General features: G+C 38.6%; 2 protein-coding genes and 1 pseudogene across 3 annotated transcripts; all 3 read left to right on the forward strand.

Moving 5' to 3' along the window:
* Window positions 1-1787: 1787 nt before the first annotated feature.
* Window positions 1788-7442, forward strand: LOC111450008 (annotated as a pseudogene).
* Window positions 7443-8657: 1215 nt separating this feature from the next.
* Window positions 8658-15852, forward strand: LOC111450032. The gene is made up of 2 exons (XM_023090173.1): window positions 8658-8668; window positions 15023-15852. Exon 2 carries the CDS (start codon window positions 15108-15110, stop codon window positions 15567-15569), a length of 462 nt encoding a protein of 153 aa, XP_022945941.1. The 5' UTR covers window positions 8658-8668; window positions 15023-15107; the 3' UTR covers window positions 15570-15852.
* Window positions 10308-20207, forward strand: LOC111450031 (BTB/POZ domain-containing protein At5g47800-like). Of its 2 annotated transcripts, none has more exons than XM_023090171.1 (6): window positions 10308-10601; window positions 11971-12070; window positions 12142-12211; window positions 12297-12695; window positions 13715-14437; window positions 19685-20207. In XM_023090171.1, the coding sequence occupies exons 2-6, from the start codon at window positions 12012-12014 to the stop codon at window positions 20006-20008; spliced, it is 1575 nt and encodes a 524-aa protein (XP_022945939.1). In that variant the 5' UTR covers window positions 10308-10601; window positions 11971-12011; the 3' UTR covers window positions 20009-20207. The 2 variants fall into 2 exon arrangements, with proteins under 2 accessions (XP_022945939.1, XP_022945940.1); XM_023090172.1 differs by having other exon boundaries at window positions 12303-12695.
* Window positions 20208-20641: the final 434 nt, after the last annotated feature.

The raw sequence follows: 20641 nt of genomic DNA on the forward strand, positions 1-20641 counted from the left end.
TCCTTGGCTCCTTTCTAGTCGGGCGAGCATACTCTGGGAGCTATTGCTGCTGGACAACCATTAGAAGTAGCGACCGTCATGGCAGCATTATGTCAAACATAATGATCGTTCCCCTGCCTAGCAGTTTACAGGTCTATGCTATCATGAAGGAATATGGGTATCCCCCGATGCATGAGCACACAATAATGCATGAGATCCCTTAAATCTTTCCGTTTTAATTATCCTTAATACAATCAATGCCAACGTATTTTTAATATCATAAAATTTTTCATACCATTTCTCATAACATTTATCATAACTTTCATGCGTATGTCGGGGTTGTATTTCATGCTAGTTATCGTTTTGCATATCAATCATATCATATCATTCATGTAACATATAAGTCATATCCTAACGTTGTTATGCTTTCAGACATAACAATCTATGTCAAAGCGAGAGTGCCGAGTGGGTGTGAAATTGAGTTGGTCGCGAAATTCCAGTGCCTTGTTGGAATTCTCGTGCGTTTTCTAATGACCGCGCAAAATATCCTTTTTAAAGTTTTTCATATCGTTACATTATCTACCCTTAAAAAAAAACTTTTGTCCTCAATGTCTCGAGTTCTTGCATTTTCTTGGGGTATTTTTACTTTATTTCCTCCTCCTGCTTCCACGTAACTTCCTCGGTTTGGTGGTTCCGCCATAGTACCTTGACGAAGCCAATATTCTTATCACATAATGTTTTAACCTCCCATACTAGGATTTTAACTAGTTTTTTTCCTCATAGCTTAAATCTTCTTCTATCTCAAGAGGTTTATAGTCTATCACATGCATAGGGTCCATGATATATTTTCTTAACACATGGAGTAGGTCAGTGTACGTTTGAGAGTAAGGGTGGTAAGGCTAACTTATACGCTACCAAACCTATTCGTTCCAGGATTTTGAAGGGTCCGATAAAGTGGGGGTCTGCATCACACATTCTCAAAATTTAAAGAATTCAAGACGACGATCGAAATAAAAATAGGAATGAAGATTTGTTGCCTTTGCCCAGATAATGGCATATAATACACGTTAGATGAATTCAATCAATATCTACACAAGTGCGGGATATGTCCTTAGTTTATCTATGCCAACGTGTCACAATAAAATAGTGTAGCAAAGAGAATCGACATTTGACATGCGAAGAATGTTTTAAGAAGATTTTGGGCTAAAGTTATGCAAACGGCTATCCATGTGATTAACAAGCTTTCCCAACCACTGTTAGGTTTCATCTCACCATTTGAGACACTATGGGACATGAAACTTATAGTTAGCTGCTTCTAAGTATTCAGTTGCATTTATTACGTATTTGTGTGTAGTCATCTACATAGCAAGTTTGACAAGAAAGTAGTTTAGATGTACATTTGTTTACCATCAAAGAAAAATGGTGAAAATGTTGTGATCCAACAAGTGGAAGATGCTGCACCTCAAAAGATGTATTTTTTTTTTTTTTATGAAATATCTTTGTGGTGGTCCTTAGAGAAGAAAGTGGTCCTCAGAGAAGAAAGTCTTACCAAACTCAAAAAACAATGAAAATATTCTACAACAGAAGACGGGGAGCACAGAGCAAACTACACGCATTTGGTCAAGTGTTGATATGCTTGTTGATATGGTTGAAGATCTAAGTAACATTGATGTTGATGAGCAAAAAATGACTCCGATTAAAATCACCTTATTTTAAAATCAACTTTTTGATTAAAAGTACCATTTTTATAGACTTAATTTTAGTATTCACTCTATAAATATGTTCAAAAAAGAAGGGAAATAGAAGGAAAATAAAAGGAAAAATAGAAAGCTATTATTTGGGTTTGGCACTAGTAAGCATAAGGCGAAAGATGGGGCGATTTAAGGAAGAACGGCAGGCAACCGTCTGCTATTCGGACGCCTGGGGTATCAGGAACTTCGCAGGTCTCACTTTGCTCAAATTTCCCCTTCATACTTCACCATTCATACCACGGATACCTTATCACTCGTAATTTTCTCCGTCTTTTCTCTCTTCAATTTACGTCCTGCAACTATCAATGAACTCGGATTCAATTCGAGGAGCTTCACTGCTTAATTTACTTGTCGGTTTTCTATTCTCTGTGAGATCTGTGACCATTGTTAGCTTTGTGACTTTCGTGGTGCAAAGATTATCATGTTTTTTTTTTCAGTTCCATGATATCAGAAAAATGATTATATTTCAAGACCAGAGTTAATGATTCATGCTTTCTTTTTTCAGTGAAGATATATGCTGTTAAGTCTGTGGACCATTGAACTTCGATACTGATGTCACCCTGCTTCATTTATAATAATCCTCAGCCTAAGAGCATTTCTTTGATCAGAAAGTGATAGAGGTTAGAGAATGTATGGAAGAAGTAGCCTTGATAGATTTAAAAAGTCTCAGACATTGGAACCATTCTCTGTAACTGTCGATTCTACTTCACATAAGTCTGCTCTATCTTCTGGAAAAGAAGGCATTCAGCCACTCGTTCCATATGCACAATCGATATCTTCTCACTTTCAGGCCGTTAACCAGCATCAATCCCATGATCCACCAAAAACGTAAGGAACTTGAGGCAGGACCATTGGTGGGGCAGGCTCAACAGTTAACTCAGGTTGGTGGAAGTCAGTCCTCTTGGCAGCCCCCTGCCTAGGCAACTGAACCACGCGTGGGAGTTTATTATCTTGAAGTTTTAAAGGATGGTGAGGCTATAGATCGAATTAATTTAGACAAGCGGAGGCACATTTTTGGGAGACAATTCCATACTTGTGATCTTGTGCTTGATCACCCATCAGTTTCCCGTCAACATGCTGCTGTTATTCCTCATAAGAATGGAAGGTTAGATGTTAGTTTTCTCAATTATGCTATCATTAATTTTGTTTCAATTTATTTCATAAAATTTTGAACCTATAATTAGTCCCTTGAATTGTATTATTGATCATAGGTTATTCATGGGTGATGTATTTTTCTCTATAATTTTAATCTTTAGTAGATTTCTTGATACAGTTGGATGTTCACGTTCTCATCACTGAAACAGATAATCTGTTTTAGGGTAGATATCATTAGTGTGTTTATTGGAGTGAGGTGATTATAAATGGAGTGTTTTCATTTTTTGGTGTGTGGGTGTAGCCTAATAAGGATATTACTCCTAATCTTATTGAATAAATGGTAAAAAGAAATAATCGTGTCAAAGAATACGAACTCATGTAGTTGGATGATGGTCTCAAGAACCACACCGGAAGATAGTTGCATGACGGCTGAAAGGTTGAAAAACTATCATGAAAGGACTTAATGGACATTGGATAGCCAAGGGAGATAGGAGATTGGGAATAAACTTCAACTGGAATATTAAAGGCTCATATGAGGGAGAAGTTGCTGTTGAAGAAGGAAGCAAGCTTATTAGGAAAAATAGAGGAATGAATGGGCATTGTTGCAAGATTGGTGGTGGGCCTCGCCAAGGTGTTTATATTTTGACAATTAGGGAGAAGATGGAGGGATGCTTCCTTGTTTGTGGAATCAAAGTAGTGAGCAAGAAGTTGAGTTCCGCCACATCAGCATGATCTGTGAAAAGACATTTCCATTGAGCTCATTTCCTTTTCTTTTCTTGTCTAGTACTCTATGCGGGATGGGAAGGAGACCCTTTTCTCTACATTTCCTCATTTATACAATCTGTCTTGCATGAAAAACCATTATGTGGTTGATGTTTTGGATCCTTCTGGGAGCTTTCCCTCCTCTTTTGGCTTTCTTCATCCATTACCTCATAGGGAAACGAAAGATGTCTTGGCTCTCCCTTTGATTGAGAAGTTTGTCCTTAGACCAGGGAGAAAGGGACATTCATCTTTGGAGCAAGCCTCTAAGAGGATTTCTCTTGTAAATCGTTGTTTCAGTGTTTATTGGATCCCATCTTGATTAGCAAGTCAGTTTTTTCTTCTCTGTCGAAGGTGAAAGTCTTAAAGAAAGTTCAATTCTTCGTTTGACTAGTCATCCAAGAAGAGATAACACTTCATATTGACTTTTAAAGAAGATGTCTTATTTGGTTGGTTCGTTTTGTTGTATTGTTTGTTGGAGGGAGGAGGAAGAGTTTGATCATATTCTTTGAAGTTGCAATTTTGCTCACTTATTTGGATCCTCTTTTTTGAGGTGTTTGGCTTTTAGCTGTCTAGACACATAGATAGTAGGGAAATGGTTGAGGAGTTCGTTCTCCATCCGCCGTTTTGAAAGAAGGGAAAGCTTGGGTGTTGTGGGGTTTGTGGGAGGAGAGAAATGAGATTGGAACTTCGGAGGAGTTGAGAGGGGCCCTAGTGATGTATGTCCCTTGCTAGGTTTTATGTTTCTCTGTGGGTATTGGTAACACTGTTATTTTGTAATTATTCCTTATGTTTTGTTTTACTTGATTGGCGCCTTTTTTAGTGGGGTTTCCTTATGTATGCTACATTTTTGGATGCCAAAGTAAGCATATGGCAGGTTAGTTGATGCTTGCAACAAAAATACGGTCCTAACTTAACTTAAAATATAAGATTTAGGTTCGGTAGCAGGTGTGATTCAATCCATAAATGAACAAATGTTACTGCAATTTGTTTAACAATACTCCTGCTTTTGAATTCAAACGAAGCGGTTTGTGGGTGATATGCCTTGGTAGAGGGAAGATCAAAAGTTTCTAGCGACCAAAACATGAGAAAACCAATGAGCTTATTGAGCAGGTTTGGAATTATTAGCAGATATGCATTCTCTTTCAGTGAGTTCCTATAAGATCACGTTGGAATAAGGTTTCGCCGCTTCACTCTGACTTTATTGTTGCCCGCTTGATGTCCATACGCTATTCATGTTGGTTTCTTTTCTTTTGAGGGTTTATTTTTGATAATGGTAGATGTGAATAATCTATTATTGGTGCGATCTATGTTGGAAATGATAAGTTTGAAGCACCCTTTGAATGCTAAACCCTACACCTCCATCTATAATTGGCATTACCCACAAGCTGCAATGGACATTCATTTTATTTTCTATGGATAATATGATTGTGATGGGTTGATGGTTTTAGACCATATCAGTCAGTGAGTTTGAGGTACTTTGTCCTACTGCATCATGGGGGAACTGGGGGTCTAATGTGTGCTCAATAGGTTAAAACAATTTGTACCCATTGGAGGGGCATGGAGAATTTGGTGAAGGGACGATGCTGTGCAACCATTGGATGATTTTATTTATTTATTTTTTAATTTTAAAAAAATATGCGTGACTGTTCATTCTAAGCGCACCTCGATTATTCTCGTGAGACAATTGACCCTACTACATATTTTGTTGCCAAGTTGCATTTAGTTGGATGATGTGATATTATTTAGAACCAGGGTCTTGTTATCCACCGTAAAGGTATTTTTGAACTTTTTTTTAAAGTTTAAGAATACTTTGAGTTTTTATTAAGTTTTAAGGATACCATTGAAACTTTTGAAAGTTGAAGGGTATTTTAAAGTACAAAATTAGTAGTATTTTTATTAATGTTTTAACATGAAGAAGATACTTTTTTATGGCCATATGGCATCACTAACACTAATTGAATTTGCAGCATATATGTAATCGATTTGGGATCTGCTCATGGAACATTTGTGGCTAACGAGCGATTGACTAACGAGTCCCCAGTCGAGCTTGAAGCTGGACAGTCTTTGCGATTTGCTGCATCACGAGGACTTATATCTTGAGAAAGAATGATGCTGCACTTTTTTCTCATCCACCATTGCCCACTGAGGTTGATTTACCACCACCTCCTGATCCATCGGATGAGGAGGCTGTTGTTTCTTATAATACATTACTAAATCGCTTATGTCTTACCAAATCTGGGTTACATTCATCATCTGAACATAGTAGCCCAGCAAGTGTAAAAGAAGAAACACAGCGTGAAAGACCTACCAAAAAGCTTAGGAAGATGAGAGTGGCTTTCAGAGATCAACTTGGAGGGGAACTGGTTGAAGTTGTGGGTTTTTCAGATGGTGCAGATGTAGGGACAGAACCTGGTCCAATGGGGGTTAAAGAAGGAAGTCTAGTTGGAAAATATGAGTCTCTTGTACAGACTACCATAATACCTAAAGGCAAGGAGCAGTCTTCTTTGAGGGGAGATAACATTTTTCCAAAAAATCCATCGAAAAGTGAAATATATGACGACCTTTATGGAGAATCATTTTCAGGAAATGTGGGTACGTCGTGGGCATATTCTCCTAGTACTGCTAATAACCCGTCTTCCCCTCCTAAAGACTTGATTGGTAAAGCTTCAAGTGGGAACCATGAAGTAGATAACAGGACCAATATGAATAATGACAGTGATGATGATTTGTTTGGTAATTGATCATAATGAGCTGAATGATTGTGGAAGTCTGTAGTTTTCTGTCGTGACAAAAGGGTTGTTGATCAAGGCTACAGGAATTCTTTGCATATGGATAATTTTTTCCTTTTGAAATGTAACTGAGGACTTTAAGTTGATGCATTTCATCAGGAATTCTTCTTTGGTAATTGCACGCCTTACCAAGGGGCACGTGTAGAACTGATCATAATATTTGAAACTCTGGCTTCACAAGTGTATACAGTAGAAATTGAGGAAATGAGAAGAAAAGGGGTGCGTGTCGCCTGTATGGTTGGTCGTTGAGGCTGTTCTCGTGAAGGTTCGAACCCGCCCCCCCCAAATCCCTTTTCCAATCTAGCCTAAAATAATAGTTCTTTTTGCATTGAGTTTGTCATCTATTGTTTGTAAGGTTCTGTTTGTTTTAACTCTTCGGATAATGAAAAGTGATCTATAGTAGGAAAAGAGATTCCAACAACATTTCCAAGTGATAGTGCACTTGTACTGAAAAAATAATTCAAGATTATTCCTAAATTAGAAGATTACTTTGGAATGAAAACACTGTTGTGCTACTGTTACTCTAGCAGATTCGAGTCGAGTTAAAGGGATAGCTTAATTATTACTTTTGCTTGGCTACGCACAAAAATGATTTTTATGCTACTGTTACTCCTACATTATTCATTACATGAGAATGCTATATACTGTTACTTAATTATTACGTCTAGTGATTCTCCTTTTGACAGAATGACAAGATTTGCCGGCTACAAAAGATATGAAGATCAGCAGCTGTTTATTCAAGCTTTGAGCTGAAAAGTTGTTTGGAGGATTCGATCAAAGATGCTTCCTGGAGTCAAATTATGGGAACTGTTAACTCTCGACGTCTTTGGCTTTACGAGGTAAGGTTTTATCAATGGTAGAAATTTGTAGTGATAAATATGGGTGCCAATGCTGTCTGGTTAAGAGTCCTTTATAAGAATGTAGTTAAAAGCTTAGAAAAACAGTGATATGCCTTGAGCAAGTGACATCCACTGAAAGACACGATTCCTTTTGATACTTTTTTGAGTCTTTGTAGTATCCCATCATAATGAGAGTGAAGTTTGACTATTCCCATTTGGTATACGTTTGTAGTGTCCTCTCCCTCCCATTCTCTCTCTACCCAATTATTTAGATGCCTGGCCATGGAGTTTTTTGTTTGATTCATGAATCTTTTACGATTACTACTATTTAACGTATATGATATTATACTTTTTCGGAAAGTATTATTGTTTTCCATGTTACTTTTTGTTGATACGTTCAAAAAACGTTCAAAAGTAGAGCAAAATGTTTACAAAGAAAGTATATGATTTGGATATACTTATAGGATATTGTGGCGAAAGAGATTAGGACATAGAGCAATGATAAGAGAATCTCATTAAAAAACTGTAAAATTGATATGAGATAATGATGGAAAAGAAGATGGTATTGATGATGGTGATGATGATGATCATCATATTAGAACGACGGTGATCTTCATTATGAGAATCATCATGGCATGCAGTCATGATTAGTGATTTTGATTGAACGATGATGATGGATTGTTGAAGGGATTGAAGGGATGGGTGTGGGTCCATTATTTATAGTTTGATCTTACATTATTTATGTGGTTAATTACTTGCAACAGGAACAGAGCATACTGAAGGTTGGAGGCACTGTTTCATGAAAAGAAGATATATTTTAATGGGCTTTTTTTTTATGTTCATCTCAAACTTTGTGCAAAAAGTTAGCTGTTTTGTTCCCATTTTCTTACAAAAGTAGGCGTAGGAGGAGAAGGAATGATAGCAGTAACATGAAAGATGATCATGTGATTGCTATTAACTGTCCTACTCAACCTATTCCTTTGGTCTTCTACAAATATACTTTTGTTATTTCCTTCAATCCCATGTTCTTCAACAATACTTACCAAGTAAATCCATGTAGTAGAAGATAATTTCGCTGAAAAAGAAGTAGAATAGCAAATAAGTCCAATGTAAACACATTTGTAATAATATATGTCATTTGATCCTGAGTCTTACTTGATATTCAACTTTAGATAACGAGATATATTTTGCTTTAGTAGTAGAAAGATCGACAATGGATTGTTTCTTTGAACCACATGAAAAAAAATACCCGAATCAATAATAAAAACACAACCTGAACATGGATGTAATGAAAAATTCTTTCTTCTTACTTTTCTTTGAGTTTGTCATAAATCTTCTTAACATTCATACGACCAATGAAATATCAGGTCTCATTGCGATCTAGTATATCAAGCTTCAACACAAATCTAAAACATATTCTACATAAACTTAATCAAGAAAGTAATGGATGAACGTCATATCACTCCTTCAAATTTTCTTTTCATGGAATCTTTAATGCGATTGCATGTCAATTGCAAGACTACAATTAAGAAAATCTTCAACACATGTATCGTGATGGAATCAAATTCAAATTTAAAAGTTTGTAGTTTTACAATCTTTACCCTATCCTCTCCTTATTAGGTAGATTTTAAAAGATCTCAAGTCGTTTTTATAGAAATAGTGAGACAAATTCAACTTAAAATACAGTAGGCTCCTTCCAAATACAACTCAAGAGATTATAGCAAAAAGGAAATTGTTCTGTTACTCGTATGATTTAAAAGAAATAAGAACGAACATACATTTAATATGATTCGTTTAGGAGCTAATAGTTCCATAAGGTAGAGTTTGAGGTTAAAATTTGGAAATTTAGGCAGTAGTTTTATTGGTTAAAAGAAGGAAAGGAAAGAAAGTAGAAGAAAAGATGGTTTTGTGTAGAAGAAAAAAAGGAGACACGTGGGGGACATAGAAATGAAGAGAAGAGAGAAGAATTGTTAAAGAAGAGAATATAAGAAGAATGTAGGGTGGGATTAGTGGGGGAAAGCATGATGAGGAAAGGCAGTGTGTGTGGGGATCTTTCGCTTCGTTTTTTCACTTAATTGGTAGCACTCTCCAACAACTCTTCTTTTCCCCACTTCCCCTTTGCATGCCTTTTCTCAACTCAATCATTCACCTCCATTTTCTTCCTCTTTGGTGCCTACCTACGCACACAATATTCATATCAATATTGGTACATGTGTGTGAGATTCCACGTCGATTGGGGGAGGAGAACGAAACATCTTTTATAAGGGTGTGGAAACCTTTTTCTAGCCGACGCATTTTAAAAACTTTGAGGAAAAACTCGAAAAGAAAAGTCTAAAAAAGACAATATATGCTTGTGGTCGAAGGTTTGAAGACCTCTTCTTAATAGACGCGTTTTGAAAACTTTGAGACAAAGCTCGAGACGGGAAGTCCAAAGAGGACAATATCTTTTAAAAATCTTGAGGGAAGCCCAAAAAGGATAATATCTACTAGCGGTGGAAGGCGTGGAAACCTCTCTCTAGTGAATGCATTTTAAAACTTTGAGGGAAAGCTCGAAAGGGAAAGCTTAAAGAGGACAATATCTGCTAGTGGTGGAGGGTATGTAAGTCTCTCCCTAACAGACGCATTTTAAAAACTTTGAGAGAAAACTCGAAAGGGAAAGCTCAAAGAGGACAATATCTACTAGCGTTGAAGGGTATGAAAACCTCTCCCTAGCAAAAAAAAAACCTTGAGGGAATGTCTAAAAGAGAAAGCCTAAAAAAGATAATATCTACTCGTGGTGGAGGGTGTGGAAACCTTTCTCTAACGGACCCGTTTTAAAAACTTTGAGAGAAAACCCTAAAAGACACGTTTTAAAAACTTTGAGGGAAACCCCGAAAGGAAAAGCCTAAAGAGAACAATAAATGTTAGCAGTGGAGGGTGTGGGTTAATAGACGCGTTTTAAAAACCGTAAGAAAAAGCTCGAGAAAGAAAACTCAAAGAAGACAATACCTGTCAACGGCGGACTTGAAATGTTACAACATAGTTCGCTCATGTGGCCTTTCTTTCTATTCAAGCACCTTATCATAACGTACGTGCCTTGATGCATTGCCATGTTGACTAATACCAACCAACCAACCACTCTCTCTCTCTCTCTCTTTCTCCAATTCTTTAATATGCTACCCTTTTGTTGATGAGTTTGATACTCAAACCCACAAAGCTGTATTCACTTCTTTTCCATCTCTTCCAACATATAATATATTGCATGAACACAGCGTTGCTCCTCTTCCACACTCCAACCAATTCTCTTCCTCATCGCTTGTTTTATATTGATTTGATTGCAGGTGCCACCATGGATCAACTTTGCACAAGCTTTTCTATCAACTGATCTCTCTCTCTCTCTTCATACGGTACTTTTTCAACTCTTTTTGGTTCAATTCCAACAAAAATTTTGATAATTTCCATTCCAATCACAAAAATAAGGAAACCCATCTGATAGTGTTCTTCATTTAATTCATGTTCTTCACAATTTTGCATTAATTCCCATGTTTGGTTTCATCCAATTCATAAAGTTTTATAGTTTACTTTGAGAAAAAGTGGGAAATAATTGAAGAAATAGAACCCCAAAGGGAGGGTTTGGTTGTTTTTGTGGCCACACAATATATAGCCTTTTGTTTTTCAGTGTCTTCTCTTTACCCCATTTGCCTGTCATTGCACAGACCGCACTTCCATGCCTACAACTCTCTCTCTCTCTCTCTCTCTCTCTCTCAAGAACAAACAACATTCTTCTCATTTTTTTTCCTTAATGTTTAGTGTTCATGTGATAGATCTTCATTTCCCATCTTTTCTTTTTATTTTCCTGATTTTTGTTTGATATAGGGTTGGTGTAGATGCTCCTTTAAACACATGAAATATTTGATTATTTGATTTGATTAAGGGAATAAACAGTGAGATCTTGCATCAGTTGGGGAGGAGAACGAAACATTTTTTATAGAGTGTGAAAATCTTTTGCCAGTAGACACGTTTTAAAACCCTTGAGGGGAAGTCCGAAAGGGAAAATCTAAAGAGGACAATATCTACGGTGGGGTTGGACTATTACAAATGGTATCAAAGTTAGACATGAGCGATGTGCCAACAAGGAAGCTGAGATCTGAAGGGGGTGGAGACAAGGGGGTAGATTGTGAGATCCCACATCGATTAGGAAGGAGAACGAAATATTCTTTATAAGGGTGTGGAAACCTCTCGCTAGCATAATGTTTTTAAAACCTAGAGGGAAAGCCCGAAAGGAAAAATTCAAAGAGGATAATATCTGCAAGCGGTGGGCTTGGGCTGTTACAAATGGTATAAGAGTTAGACACAGGACGATGTGTCAACAAGAAAGCTAAGCCCCAAATGAGAATGGACACAAGGTGGTGTGCCAGCAAAGACGCTCGGCCCCGAACAGGGTGGATTTAGGGGTCCCACATCAATTGGAGAAGGAAACGGGTGTCAGGGGCTCCGATGAGGGTGAATTGAGAGATCTCACATTAGATTAATATATTTTTATAAAAGTGGGAAAACCTCTCCCTAACAGACAATATCTAACGTCTAAAAACAGTGGGCTTTGATTGACTATTTGCACAGTTTGAAAGAGGGTCCAAGAAGTTTGTTTCCAGTTCTTGAAATGTTGTTTAAGTTAATTTTCATTACAGATTAAGCAAATCCATGTATCAAGCTTGTAAATCATTATATTATACCTTTTGAGAATTTGATGTTATCTAATTTGTATGATTATGGAAGGTGTGTGACTAGAAATCTACCATTTCAACTGAGTTAGAGCCATGAAGTTCATGAAATTAGGAACAAGGCCGGACACCTTCTACACTGAAGAGGCTACCAGGTAATGAATGCATTCATATGAACATAATTCAACCCACATGCCTCCTTTTTTTAATCAAGCTTTCATTGCAGGACTGTCATTTCTGATGCACCCACTGATCTTATTATCAAAATAAAAAACATTACATATCTCATTCACAAGGTTCGTTCAACTCATCCCATGATGTTCTTCAAAAACTGCTTTTTCCGACATGTTTTTTTGAGCTAACCGAGCTGGATTTTGCTAGCTGCAGTTCCCACTACTGCCCAATTGCGGCCTTTTACAGCGTCTTTGCTCCAACAATGCTGACAAAATCAGTATTGAACTCCACGACATTCCTGGAGGAGAAGAAGCCTTTGAGCTCTGTGCCAAATTCTGCTATGGAATCACTATAAATCTCAGTGCCCATAACTTTGTCTCTGCATTCTGTGCTGCTAAGTTCCTTCAAATGAGCGATTCCACAGATAATGGGAACTTCATTGCCAAGCTTGAAACTTTCTTTCTTTCTTGCATCCTTGCTGGTTGGAAGGACACCATTGTTGCACTTCGTTCTGCTGTTGGCCTGTTGGAATGGTCCGACAATCTTGGAATCACCAGAAAATGTATCGATTCAATCGTCGAGAAAATCCTCACTCCACCTTCTAAGGTTTGAATCTCAAATGGGTTTGTCGTACTTTTTATTAGGAATAACGACTCTCCACAATAGTATGATATTATCATTTGTCAATGTGAAACTCCCTCTCAACCATCCTCCCATCGATCAAAGTACGCTATCGAGCCTCCCTGAGACCTATGGAGCCCTCGAATAGCTTTCCTTAATCGAGGTTCGACTCCTTTTCTGGAGTCTCCTTAACAATCTTCCCATCGAATAAAGTACACTATCAATCCTCCCATGAAGCCTATAAAGCCCTCGAACAACCTTCCTTAATCGAGGCTCGACTCCTTTTCTAGAGTCCTAGAACAAAGTACACCATTTGTTCGACACTTGAGTCACTTTTGACTACACCTTCGAGGGTCTCAACTTCTTCGTTCGACATTTGAAGATGCTGTTGACATGGTTAAGTTAAGGGCATGACTCTGATATCATATTGGGAATCATGACTTTCCATAATGGTATGATACTGTCTATTTTGAACATAAGCTCTCGTGCTTTTGTTTTAGGCTTCCTTAAAAAGCCTCATACCAATGAGATGTATTATTTACTTATAAACTTATGATCATTCATTAAATTAGCCGATAGGTGCCTCCCTCCCAACCATCCTTAACAATCCTCCCTTCGAACAAATACATTATAGAGTCTCCCCTTAGGTCTATGGAACCCTCGAACAACCTTCCTTAATCGAGGCTCGACTCCTTCTATAGAGTCCTTGAACAAACTACACCGTTTATTCGACACTTGAGTTACTTTTGACTACACCTTCAAGACTCACAATTTATTTGTTCGACATTTAAGGATTTTTGACATGACTAAGTTAAGAGCATGACTCTAATACCATCACCACTTTAAGTATAAACTCTAATAGCTTTGCAGCGGGCTTCCTAAAAGGTCTCATGCCAATGGAATTCCTTACTTATAAACCTATGATCATTCCTTAAATTAGTCAACTCTCGACACTTTTCCCCTTTTTCTTCCTCAAATTCCCTAACTTTTCAATTTTGTTGCAGGTCACATGGTCCTACACTTACACCAGACCAGGCTACAACAAGAAAACCCACCGCTCTGTTCCCAAAGATTGGTGGACAGAGGACATAGCCGATCTAGACATCGATCTATTCCGCTGTATAATCGTGGCCATTTCATCAACATGCATGCTGCCGCCGCCGCTAATCGGCGAAGCTTTACACGTCTACGCTTGTCGGTGGCTTCCAGATATCTCAGCCCAAGAGAATTCAGCTAAGAATCGGCAAATCCTCGAGACCCTAATCAGCCTCATACCCCCAGATCAAGAATCAATATCAGTTAGCTTCTCGCTTCGGCTACTCAGCCTTGCAAATCTCTTGGGAGCCTCTTCAGCTACAAAAACAGAGGTTATAAGGCGATGCAGCGCCCTGTTGGAAGAGGCAACAGTGAGCGACTTACTTTTTGCTTCACATTCTGCCTCCAATGATGATGGTGGTGATGAGCATTGCCATGATGTTGATTTGGTTGTGGCTGTTTTAGAGAGCTTCTTAATGGCGTGGAGACGACAGTCGCCGGCGGCTGATGAAAATGCTCAGCTTTTGATATCTATTAGAAAAGTTGGGAAGCTCATTGACTCTTATCTCCAAGTGGTTGCTAGAGATCGAAACATGCCTGTTGCAAAGATGATTTATCTTGCTGAAGCTTTGCCCGACGTTGCCCGGCCGAATCACGATCATGTTTACAGAGCAATCAACATCTTTCTCAAGGTAAATACTACTGGCATATAAACTTGACTTAATAGAATAAGTCACTAACTTTCACTTACAGAGTAATTTTAGAAAAATTGTCGGTAGACTTAGTAGAATAAATTAGTAATTTATGAAACAACTATAGTAAAATTGGTAGTAGTTACTAAATTGTGGACCAAATTTTGTGGCGGTAGACTAAGTTTTATGTTTTAATTAAAAAGATCATTTATGTTTTAATTAAAAAGATCATGAGTGGTTCTTACCTTGGGAGAAAGTTTAGGAAGCTAGTTAGTGATTGTGAGTGGTTCTTACCTTGGGAGAAAGTTTAGGAAGCTAGTTAGTACTTTCTCCACTATACGTACTCATGAGATGTATGTTTTTTCATAACAAAGAAAATTGAAGAGCTAAATGCTTTTTTTTTTGTCCAAGAGATCTCTCCCTTCAAGGTATTCCTTTGTCTCTTTTATTTGTTTGACATAATTCCAATCAAGGGTCACATCCAATATTTGGTATCAGAGCATTTAAGATACCGAAACAAATCTCGTCACCATAAAAAGTCATCGAAGGAGAAGTGACAACAATAAAGAGCGGAAAGGAGGGGAGTGTAATGCTCAAGTACCTGTTACTCATGAAGAGTAACTACACAGCATGGTCGATAAAGGTGCGTGTCAACTTATAAGCACAAGGCATGTGGAACACCATTGACCATGGTGACGTTGAGGAGCATAAGGATAGAATGGCTCATGCCGCCATCTACCAAGCAGTCCCGGAGGACGTTCTTCTCATGTTGGAAGAGAAGGACTCGACAAAGGTAGCGTGGGAGACGCTGCAAACCATGCATGTGGGTGTGGAACGTGTCAAGGAAGCAAAGGTGCATACCTTGAAGAGTAAGTTTGAGGCTATTCCCATGAAGGACGGTGAGTCAATAGATGGCTTTACCATGAAGTTGATGACGATCGTTAGCGGCATCCGTTTATTAGGCAGCATGGTGGAAGAAATCTTCGTCGTCAAGAAGTTCCTTCGAGTTGTTCCCCCAAAATTCATGCAAATTGTTACCTCCATCGAGCAATTCGGTGACTTCAAGAACATATCAGATGAGGAGGTTGTTGGTCGTCTTAAGGTCCATGAAGAGAGACTTCGTGGTTATTAAGACAAATAGGAGGAGAAACACCTCTTACTCACATATGAGGAGTGGCTCGCTTAGACGAAAAGGAATGATGCAGTCGACTCTTCTTTTTCAAGTACGAGAGAACATGGCAACCATAACAAGGAAAACAGAGGTCGTGGACGTGGTCGTGGACATGGCTGAGGACGTGGTGGTAGAGGAGGTCGTGATAATACCTCACAAACCCATGACAATTCCAACCCTTGGAAGGACAAGAGTATGATCAAGATTTACTCTTGTGGAAAATATGGGCACTATGCAGTAGAGTACCGCAAGAAGAAGCGTGATGAGGAGGAAAACCTCACTCACGCAGGATCAAGAGCTTGCATTGATGTTGGCCGAGAAGATACCCAACCTGTTAATGCTCAACAAAGAGAAGGTTATGGAGAACCTTCTCACAAAAGAAGAAGACCGAGTGGAGACCAACATGTGGTACCTTGACAATGGAGCAAACAACCACATGGTCAGAGATCGAACTAAGTTCAAGGAGCTTGATGAGAAGCTCATTGAAAACGTAAAGTTTGACGATGGATCAATTGTACCGGTCCAAGAAAAATGATCCATCTTGTTCCAGTGCAAGAATGGTGACCAACGTTTACTGACCAAGGTATACTATATCCCAAACTTGAAGAGTAACATTATCAATCTTGGTCAAATGATGGAAGAAGGAAGCAGAGTGGAGTTAGCTGGCTCGTTCCTCAAGATATTCGACAGAAATGGAACCTTGTTGATGAAGGTAAAATGATCGCATAACCGCATGTACAGGATACTATTGGAGACCAATCAACCCACCTCTCTATTGACGAAACTTGCAGACCTAGCTTGGCTATGGCATGCAAGACTTGGGCACGTGAACTTTCAAACGCTTAAAATGATGGGAGAGAAGAAGATGGCTAGGGGCTACCCAAAATCATACACCCGAACTAGCTATGTGAAAGTTGCCAAGTCTCCAAACAAGCAAGACTGTCATTCCCATCTCAAACAAGTTCTCGTTCTAAGCGACCACTGCAACTGGTTCATGTAGATTTGTGTGGTTCGATCACCTCATCATTGATTGTTGGTAATAAGTATTCTCTCTTTTTTGTTCACGATTATAGTCGTTGGATGTGGGTGTACATGCTCAAAGAAAAAGGAGAAGCATTATGTGCGTTCAAGAAATTCAAAATACTAGTTGAAAGCGGGTATGATTAAAAGTTGAAAACCTTGCGCAGCGACTGAGGTGGCGAGTTCTTATCCCAAAACTTCTCAAAGTTTTATGAAGAGGAAGATATCAAGCGTCAACTCACTGTACCGTACACTTCACAACAAAACGGTGTGGTCGAACGAAGAAATCGCACCATAATGAACTCTGAAAGAAGCTTACTCAAGAGCATGCAAGTCTCGACAATTTTCTAGCGAAGCAATACGACATGTGGTTTATCTTCTAAATCATTTACCGACAAAGGCGCTAGACATTTGATGCCCCTACAAAGCATGGTTCGGTAAGATACCTCACTTCGAGTACCTAAGAGTTTTCGGTTGTACAACACATGTTAAGACTGCAAAGCCATATATAAAAAAGCTTGATGACAGGAGCCAAAAGATGGTGTACTTTGGCGTAGAGGATGGGACCAAGGCACACAGGTTGTATGATTTGCAACAGGAGAAAATTCATGTAAGTAGAGATGTCGTATTCGAAGAAGAGAAGAAGTGGGATTGGTGCAGCGTTGGCGATAACAAGCAGATTGTTATAGAGTTCATTACTCTGAAAGAAGAGAGACGCAACAGACCTAAAAAGTAACCCAACAGCAGCAACAACAACAACAAGTTCACACATGTTATTACCGGTGACACTGATTGGCATGATGGACTCTCTAGAACAAGAGAGCTCAGACGAGCGCATAGGAGGATCCACAATAGAGGATGAACCAAAGAAGTTTCGTTCTCTTGCTGAAATTTATGCGGACACACTTGAAGAAGAATTGGATCCCGATGAGTTAATGTTGCTTGCAGCCAAGGAGTCAACAACCTATCATGAGGCAACAACTGAGACGATGTGGCAGGAGACCATGCAAAAGGAGCTTGAACATTGAGAAGAACAAGACTTAGGCAAGAACAAGACTTAGGCACTAACTAACTTACCGTCTGGATACAAGCCCATTGGATTGATGTAGGTGTTTAAGTTGAAGAAGAATAATGAAGGAAACGTCATCAAGCATAAAGCAAGACTCGTGGCGAAGGGATACGTGCAACGACAAGGAGTTGATTTTGAGGAGGTTTTCGCGCTTGTGGCTAGACTAGACACTATAAGGTTTATTCTTGCCCTTGTAGCTCAACACGGGTGGGAAGTCCATCACTTGGACGTCAAATCAACATTCCTAAATGGTGACCTCCAAGAAGAAGTGTATGTTGTCCAACTTGAAGGGTTTGTCATCAAAGCCGAAGAGCACAAAGTGTACAAGTTGTCAAAGACCCTCTACGGTTTACGGCAAGTGCCGAGGGCGTGGAACATATGTTTGAACAAGAGCTTAAAGAGTCTAAACTTGATAAAGTGCTCACAAGAACAATCAGTGTATACAGGAAACGATGGGGCTGAAACACTCATAGTTGGTATGTACGTTGATAACCTGATCTTCACTTGTACAAGTGTGGAAGACGTTAAAGAGTTCAAGAAACAAATGATGAAAGAATTTGAAATGACTGATCTCAAGTTACTCACGTACTACCACAATATTGAAGTTGACCAAAGGATATATTGCATTATGCTAAAGCAATCAACCTATGCTAAGAAGTTGTTGCAGTAATTTAAGATGACAGAGTACAACCTGACCAAGTATCTCATGGAAGCAGAGTTACAACTCGGGAAAGATGTTGAAAGAAGTTTGGTGAATTCCGCTGAGTATAGGCGTGTCATCGAAAGTCTAAGGTACTTGACTCGTACTCATCCGGACCTTTCATATGCTATTGGAATAGTGAATGTAGAATAGTGAATAGGTGCATGGAAAAGCCCACTATGATGCATCATCAAGCGGTTAAGCACATTCTACGTGTGAAGGAAACCTCAAGCTACGGGTTGAAGTATCAAAGAAGGCGATGTCCTGAAGAACTAGTCAGTTTTACCGATAGTGATTTAGTAGGAGACATTGACGATAGAAAAAGCACGATACGAAGGACGTTTTATCTCAACGAAAATTGTAATCTCTTGGAAATCTCAGAAGCAGTGAACTAAGACACTATCTTCCTGTGCGGTCAAGTTCATGGCAACAACTACAGCGTCGTGGCAAGCATTGTAGTTGAGAAATTTGTTGAATGATGTGACTAGAAGTGAACTAAACCCAGTAACTCTCTACGTCGACAACAAATCTGCAATTGTACTGATGAAGAATCCAGTATTTCACTGACACAGCAAACACATTGATACTCGCTTCCACTTCATCGGTGAGTGTGTTAAGAAGAGACAAATGATTGTGAAGTTCGTATGCACTAGAAAACAACATGTTGATATTCTAACTAAGGCCCTAGCAAGAGTTAAGTTTGTAGAGATGCAGGAATTGCTAGGAGTGAAGAATCTTGAACAAAGTCAAGTTTACGGAGGAGATTGTGAGGTTATAAACTTGACTTAGCACTAACTTATAGAGTAACTTTAGGAGAATTGTTAGTACACTTAGTCGAATAAGTTACTAGCTTATGGAGCAACTACATGAGAATGGGTAGTAATTACCAAATCGTGGACCAAGTTTTGTGGTTGTGGACTAAGTTTTATGTTTTAATTAGGAAGATCGTTAGTGGTTGTTAACTTGAGGAGAAAGTTTAGGAAGCTAGCTTATTAGTGCTTTCTCCAACCTAAATACTCTTGAGAGGTATGTTTTTTCACAACAACAAAGAGAATTGAAAAGCTAAGTACTTCAATTTTTTTTTGCTCCAAAAGATCTCTCCCCTTAATATATTCCTTTGCCTCTTATACATGTTTCGACATAATTCCGATCGAGGATCACATCCAACAAACACTGTAGGAATGAATTGAGTGAATATTTCTATTTTTAATTTTTTAATTTTTTTTTTTTTTTTTTTGTTCATCCTTATCTCCGCTCCTAAATGCTTGGGGAACTTATTTGTTGTAGGAGCATCCATATCTAAGCAAAGCTGATAGAAAGAGATTATGTCGAGTTCTGAACTGCCAGAAGCTGTCGGCGGATGTACGTGCTCATGCAGTGAAGAACGAGCGGCTGCCACTAAGAACAGTTGTGCAAGTGTTGTTCTTTGAGCAAGAGAAAGGTAATTCCAAGACAAGTAGCCGCGTAGCAGCAGCCAGCGATGAGCTGAGATCACGGGCAGATGAAAAGTTGAGGAGATCAGCAAGCACAAGATCAAGGCACAAAGTTGCAGAAGCTGATAAAGATGAGATGAACACAAAACATTCACTTGAATCACGAAGGAATCCATAGTATAGAAAAGGGATTGAGATGCGCCATGATCTCCCTTGCATTTTCAGGGTTCATGCTGTTCTTTCTTTCATCTCTAATTGCTATAAAGGTTTGTACAGATAATTCAATCAATCCCCTCCTTTCCAACAGGATCTTCTCATATGTAATGTGTTTTTTTTTTCCTTTTTCGTCAGCTGGGTGTTGCCATAAGTGTGTTTATGAATAAGATTGATTTGCAAAAGGCTAACCTTGGCAAAGTTTAATGAGACGGAATGAAGTTCTGGAGGATGACTGTGAGATCCCACGTCGGTTGGGGAGAAGAACGAAGCATTCTCTACAAAGATGTATAAATTTACGTAATTTCTAGCGATGGACCATATACTTAAGACATGCAGTATTGCAAAACAATTTGAAACTCTCATTTTTTACAAATGGCAACTCATCGATAATTATCATCTTAACACATGTTGCTCTCACCATTTTCATTTATTGAAAGATAAAACTTCTTCCACTTTATATAGATACGTCTACACTTATTTTTTTTCAACTATTTCTACAAATGTGCTAGTTTCACAAGAATTAGTATTATAAGCATACTACTTAGAAGAATAATTGCACTCATTCCTCTTGTTATTGTTCTCTAGTCCCCTTGCA

This window comes from Cucurbita moschata, unplaced genomic scaffold, assembly GCF_002738365.1.
Source record: "Cucurbita moschata cultivar Rifu unplaced genomic scaffold, Cmos_1.0 Cmo_Scf00011, whole genome shotgun sequence".
In the NCBI taxonomy this organism is placed as follows: domain Eukaryota; kingdom Viridiplantae; phylum Streptophyta; class Magnoliopsida; order Cucurbitales; family Cucurbitaceae; genus Cucurbita; species Cucurbita moschata.